This window comes from Ailuropoda melanoleuca, chromosome 8 (genome assembly GCF_002007445.2).
Source record: "Ailuropoda melanoleuca isolate Jingjing chromosome 8, ASM200744v2, whole genome shotgun sequence".
In the NCBI taxonomy this organism is placed as follows: Eukaryota; Metazoa; Chordata; class Mammalia; order Carnivora; family Ursidae; genus Ailuropoda; species Ailuropoda melanoleuca.
The window spans coordinates 20,747,451-20,754,515 of record NC_048225.1 but is presented as its reverse complement, the minus strand read 5'-3'; the positions used below and the strand labels follow the sequence as shown (position 1 = coordinate 20,754,515).

Sequence of the window (7,065 nt, the reverse complement as noted above, 5' to 3'; positions counted from 1 at the left end):
AAAATTAACTCAAAATGCATCATAGCCTTAAATGTAAAATGAAAAAACAAAAACTTTAAGAAATAATGTAGGAAAAATCTTTGAGATCTAAGTCCAGACAAAGGATTGTTAGACTCTGTGTCTAACAGATCCCATGAACGTCATTCATAAAATGAAAAATTAATAGCTGGACTTCACTGAAATATAAAACTTTTGCTTCCAGACTTCTTAAGAGGATGAAAAGGCAAACTACAGAATGGGAGAGCATATTATAAATCACATATCCAACAAAGAACTAGAGTCTAGGACATATCATTTCCAAAACCCAATACAAAAAATTCCAATTAGAATATGAATGAGACAGGATGGCTGGGTGGGTCAGTGGGTTAAGTGTGTCTGCTTTTGGCTCAAGTCATGATCCCAGCGTCCTGGGATCAAGTCCAGCATCTAGCACCCTGCCATGCAGGGAGTCCGCTTCTTCCTCTGCCCCTCCCCCCACTCATTCTCTCAATCTCTCTCTTGCTCTCTCCCCCAAATAAATAAAATCTTAAAAAAAAAAATGTCCTGTAAAAAATAAGAACTGGAAATCTGAACACTGAATGGATATCAGTAGGAAAAGGATAATCTTTTATTATTTTTATTATTTTATTTATTTTTTTTTTTTTTAATTTTTATTTATTCGACAGAGATAGAGACAGCCAGCGAGAGAGGGAACACAAGCAGGGGGAGGGGGAGAGGNCTGCCCCTCCCCCCACTCATTCTCTCAATCTCTCTCTTGCTCTCTCCCCCAAATAAATAAAATCTTAAAAAAAAAAAATGTCCTGTAAAAAATAAGAACTGGAAATCTGAACACTGAATGGATATCAGTAGGAAAAGGAATAATCTTTTAAATTAACCAGTGTTAAATTGGATGGCCAAGTGGGGGAAGAAATGAACCTTGACCTCTACCCTCACATTATACACAAAATCCACTTTCGGGTGGATTGTAGATCTAAACATGAAAGCCAAAACAATAAAGCTTTTAGAAAATAATACAAGAAGATCTTCATGACCTTGAAGTAGAGAATGAGTCCTAAATAGGAAACAAAGCTAGCCAGGAGAGGTCTTAACGGAACCATATTAAAATCACAAACATCCACGAAATGTGAAACGATAACCCACAGAATGGACAGTGTACACGCTCCTCATGCAACTGACAGAGAACCAGTATGCTGAACGTATGAAGAACTGAAATCATTAAGGAAAAAAAAACAACAGAAAAATGAGGAAAAGGTTGGGGGAGGCACATCATGAGATATACTCAAACTTATTTAAACTTAGGAATGAGCAAATTAATACCAAACAAATATTACACACCCGTAACTTAGCAAAAATTAGACTGACAGCATCAAATCGAGGGGACAGTCTGAAATACTAGAAACACATATTCTGCTGCTATGAAAATTCTGATACTAATAGATCATTCCAAACTGCTTTTCCAGCAATTGCATCCTCTTTTCATGGCAGTATAAATTGGTACAATCATTTTTGAAACAGTTTGCCATTACTCTACTCAAGTTGAAGATACGCATATCCTAAAACCCATCCATCCCACTCATAGGTATACACACTAGTCTCCAGGACCTGGAGAAATTCACAGACATGTACAACAGTGCTCTTAGCAGGAGTGTTAATAATAGTGGCAAACTGTAAATAATCCAAACATCCATTAGCAGTGAGAGAATAATTAGTGATATGTTCATAAATGGCATACTGTACAGTAATTAAAATCAATGAATTTGATACATGCAAGTTATTCATGCTAATAAAAATTAAAAAGCAACATAAAAATTCCATACAGCATAATTTCATTTTTATGAGTTCTAAAACGGGCAAAACTAAACTATATCATTTAAAGATGCATAAACAGGGGCGCCTGGGTGGCTCAGTCGGTTAAGCCTCTGCCTTTGGCTGAGGTTGTGGCCCCAGGGTCCGGTCCCAGGGTCCCAGGGTCCTGGGACCGAGCCCCACATCAGACTGAGTAGGGAGTCTGCTTCTCCCTCTGCCCCTAACCTGCTTGTGCTCACTCTTACCCTCTCTCTAAATAAATAAAAGTCTTTTTTTTTTTAAAGATTTTATTTATTTATTTTGACAGAGAGAGACAGCCAGCGAGAGAGGGAACACAGGCAGGGGGAGTGGGAGAGGAAGAAGCAGGCTCCTAGCGGAGAAGCCTGATGTGGGGCTCGATCCCAGAACCGCGGGATCACGCCCTGAGCCGAAGGCAGATGCTTAATGACTGCACCACCCAGGCGCCCCAATAAAAGTCTTTTTTAAAAAAATTAAATAAAGATGCATAAATAGCTGAGAAAACCAAGGAGAGGATTATTATAAAAATAAATTTTATGATTACTTCTGGGGGAAAGGAGTAGGTTGAGTGGGAAGGGGTACAACGGAAGGCTTGTGAGGGTCCAGAAATGATCTTTCTTCCATTGAGTTTGGTTAAACAGATTAACTTTACAACTGCTTGTTAAACCATACACATTTTACATATTTATATTTATCTCAACAATCATACCCACTTCATACATCACACTATGCATACGTACAATGCAGCAAATGTTGACATTTCCATCAAAATTTTAGCTATTTCTGGGTAATAATTCCATTCCCCCCATTTTTACATTTTGCAAATTTCCATCGATAAACAAACATTACTTTTAAAAATAGGAGTAAACGCCTCTACCAACAGCATAATGAACACTGCAAAAAATTATGGCAGCTTATGTTTATTGAATGCCTTTTGTGCAACACAGTATACTACCATCTTCATACACATTAACTCGTTTAAGATTAAAAACAACTCTAAAATGTAGTTATCAGTCTCTTTACAGAGGCAGTTGCCAATGCTCACATAATTATAAATGTGAGAGCTAATCCGTCCAAGTCTGAATGGAACTTCCCCATTCTACACAAATTACAACAGCTGAGAAAGTTTGTTTACTAGCCATCTGTTCGCCTTCCCCTTACAATATTCTGTAGCATTTTCTTCATCTGATATTTAATTCATTCATTTATTCAACAAATATTTATTTAGGACCTACTATATTCCAGGTACTGTTCCACATACAAGATATACAAAGGGGCAAGAAGTGGGGCAGCGGGGGGGAAGATACACAAAGGGGAAAAGAAATGACAAAGTCTAAGTTTACATTTTGGTGGGGGAGACAGTCGATAAATTTCAGATAGTAATCAGTTCTGTGAAGAAAACAAAACAGTGGGACAGTGACTGGGGATAGCAGAAACATTTGGGCTGAGATCTGAATGCTAAATAAGTCATGCGAACTACTGGAAGGGGTTCCAGGCGGTGGTAGCTGTAAACATAAAAGCCCTGAAAGGGGAATGAGCTTTGGCATGCTTAATGAATGGAAGAAGCAGTAGCAGAAGGTTACTCGGCCTGTAGTATGATGAACAAAGAGGACAGATGGTGTATCTTGCAGTTCAAGCAAAGAATTTAAATTCCATTTTTGATGCAGTGGGAAGGCACTGGAGGTTTTTAAGCAAGGGAGTGTCAGAGTACAATTTATCTTTTAAAAAACAAGAAGTTAGGACCTGTGTCAAGAAAACACTTTGAGGGAGAGAGGGTTGGGAAAAGGCAAGAGTGGAAGTGGGAAGACATTAGTTTTTAGTAAGAAATCCAGGGAGATGAAGAAGCTTGAACTAGAGTGTCAGCAATCAAAATGGACAGAAGGCTTCAGCTCCCAGATATATTCTGAGGATAAACCGGATCAAGAGTATCTGCTTCTTCATTAAACAACTATTCATTGCATGGCTTAATACATGAGGCACAGTTCTAGGTGCTGGGGACACAGAACTGAACAGGACATATAGGATCCCTGACCTCAAGGAGTTTATATATTTACATACTGCAATGAGGGACGTAGACATTTAATAGGTAAATAAAAATATAATGTCAGATAGTATTATGATGAGAAATAAAGAATGATAGAAGTGGGGTAACATTTTAGATTAAGTCAAGGGAAGACTGTGCATAATGGGTGACACTTAAATACAAGCCACAAGAATGTCTGGGAATAAAGCACTCCAGGGAGAGGCAACAGCAAAGGAGATGAGAATATGTCTGCTCATGAAATGAGCAGAACAGCAAAACAAATGCAGCTAGGGCAGGATAAATAAGAGAGTGGCAGAGGAGGCCCAGGCGCTGGTAAGAGGGCAAATCCCATAACACCAGGAGGTGAGAGAGAATATTTTGAAGTTTGTTTAAGTGTGATGAAAAGCCATGAGAGTTGAGAACAGGGGAAGGATACCTGATTCACATTTTAGAAAGATCATTCTGACTGCCTTTTTGAACTGTTGAAAGATAAGTAATATGAAAAGAGAGGTAACAGTGCCTTCAACTAGAGTGCTTCTAGTAGAGCTGTGAAGTAGGATAGATTGTGATAAATGTGCTAAATCAAATTGGATTTGCTGAATTAAATGTACAGTATGAAAACCAGGTCAAGGAGGATTCCTGGGGTTTTGGCCTAAGGAACTAGAGAGATGAATGTAGCCATTTATTGGGATTGGGAGAAACTGGGGAGGAACAGGTTGGAAGGCAGGGACCAAAAGCTGGTTTTGGTCATGTGATCACTATTAGACAAGTGAAAACGTTAGCTTGGCTGTGTCTTTAAACGCCTAAAGCTCATGGGAGAGGTCAAAGCCCGAGATAACTTTGTTTTTCAGAGTTACTAATGACAATTATCAAGAACAAAATTCTTCATGTTTGAGAATTTACTGGCTCAATTCTTAGGAGTCACCTATTGCTTCAAATTTATTTCTCCTACGGATATACTGCAGTTAACACAATGTACCAGTATACACTAATAAGCGATAAACTCTAACCATAAAATTTCACATGTTCTTAGCTTCAGACTAAGATGATTAATTTTATAAATTACCAAGAAAAAGGCATACAGGTCCCAACCTAATACATTCAAAAATTAATATAAATTTCAACAGACGAACAAAGTCTTAGTAAATCTAACAGTAAAAGATTTAGGAATCAGATCTATTTCTATCACAGTTCTTCCTTACTTCTCCCTCCTCTTTTATTCCCTACTACCTAGAAGCTTGGTCACCAAGAAGTCCACAGAGTTATCTATTCATTTTCAAAATAGAATTTATTTCTGTAATAAAGAATTAAAATATGGCTGTGAAAGTAGAAAATAATATAGAAAAATATTTAAAATGTGCAATAGTAATTTTAGAGTAAAGGTAGTTAAGCACTAGAGTCCATGCTCAACTTCTACTTGAAAGACCAACCAGTATTTTATATATTATTAACTACAATGGAGAAAACATACCTACTTGCAATTTTAATTAACAGTTATAATTCAAAAACAGATTTATATACTTGGTAAGGCCCTTGTGAAAATATAAGTACAAATCTTGAGGATATATTTTTTGAAGTTGGCTTCACTTTACAGACTGATAAATCTACTGTCCAAAAGTCACAGGATTGCTTTATTACTAATCCATCCATACAATTAAATCAACATGGAGGAAACACCTACTTTTTGGATAAAACCAAATGTTTTGTTAACAACGCGACAAGAATATCCTCTTTCATTACATCGGTATAAAAGCTGGTAAGCTCATGTATCCCCAGAGCTTGGTTTCCATCACATGGGTCTTTAGACACTAAACACAGGATGAAGAAGTATCTAGTGAATTCTATCCATCCGTTCCCCAAACCTTTACTTACAATGAAGATATAGGTATTGTTTGTATGAAGTACATACAAAAAGAATTGGAAAATGTTTGGCTAGAGGGAAGACAACTCTTCAGAGACTACTGTTTGCAGTTTGCAGGATAGGATAATCTTCTCTAGGAAGAATAATGTCAACATAGCAGCACTATATTCACCAGGAATCCAATGGATCTCTCATGTGGCAGGAAGCCAAACCTTCTGGCTGCTCACAACATCATTCAGCTTCCCTTTAATCTTCAGGAAGTGTCTCTTGAATTCTAATCCATCACCCTATATTAGGAATAATATCCAAAAATAGTATCAAAAAAGAGACTGCCATAAAATCAAACTCTCTTTAGTGGTAAGAAGAGACAAACATCCTCAGATATGTCCAGCTACAATTCTCTTCAGGTCCTCTTATGAAGACCAAATATCCTAGCAGAAGTGGCTACATAAATAATTCCAACTTGTTTTTGGGCCCATCACTATTCCTATCACACTGGGCTCAGAAAGGAGAAAAAATGGCATCTTGGCTATTTATAGCATTGCTTTAAATAGGGACCTAAGTCACTGTTTTCCATAGGCACCAGGGGTTTGCAAACTAAAATTAACCTATACAACTACACTGAAGTCTTGCCAAAATACTGTGGCAACAAAGCCACAGTATTTTGTTATGTTATTCAGTTATAAGAAGAATTTCATTACACTAGGATCTTAATAATTTAATTCCATACTAAGCATCTAGACAATGGTAATGCAGCAAATTTCCAACTTCAGAATGTGATCTTTTTCTCTAACCTCCTTTAGAGTCATGTACAATCTCTCAGTAAACAGAGAAAATGCTATTTTGGTCTTATATACCAAGGCCAAACTATAACCTCAGAATCCGTAATTTCTAAAGAAATAACCAGAAATGTGAATAAGACTTTATGTATACAAATATTAATCACAGACTTACTTGTAACAGATAAATGTTCATCAGTTATATTGTACATTTTGACAAACATATAATTGTTATTAAAAAGATATATATGGATTAAATAAGAAGTTTAGAATGCTTTAAAATATTCAGGGTAATTCCTGTTGAACAGTATAATTTACGATTATTTTTATCTTATTTTTACTTATTTACATGTTCTACAAAAAAACTTCTATAATAAGGAAAATGTTATTTGAAAAAACTGTTTTAGAAGGATAATGACACAAATGTTCAGAGCACTGAATGAAAAAAAGCAAGTTACCATATATTTACAAATGCCATGTATATACAAATATAATGCCAAAATAAATCTGTACATTTAAGAGCATTTCCATATAGTACATACTAAAGAAGTAGTAAGACTACCATAATGAAATACAGT

At 36.4% G+C, this 7,065-nt stretch overlaps 1 protein-coding gene across 3 annotated transcripts in view; it reads right to left on the bottom strand.

Moving 5' to 3' along the window:
- Positions 1 to 2,286: 2,286 nt before the first annotated feature.
- Positions 2,287 to 7,065, bottom strand: part of CHEK1 (checkpoint kinase 1) — a 29,537-nt gene continuing 24,758 nt past the window's right edge. For 2 of the 3 annotated variants that reach the window (XM_011230764.3, XM_011230763.3), the window contains exon 14: positions 2,287 to 5,995. In XM_011230764.3, the coding sequence (XP_011229066.1) occupies positions 5,900 to 5,995 (96 nt within the window). In that variant the 3' untranslated portion in view covers positions 2,287 to 5,899. The remainder of the gene's footprint in view (positions 5,996 to 7,065) is intronic. The other variant, XM_002923995.4, reaches the window with a different exon arrangement.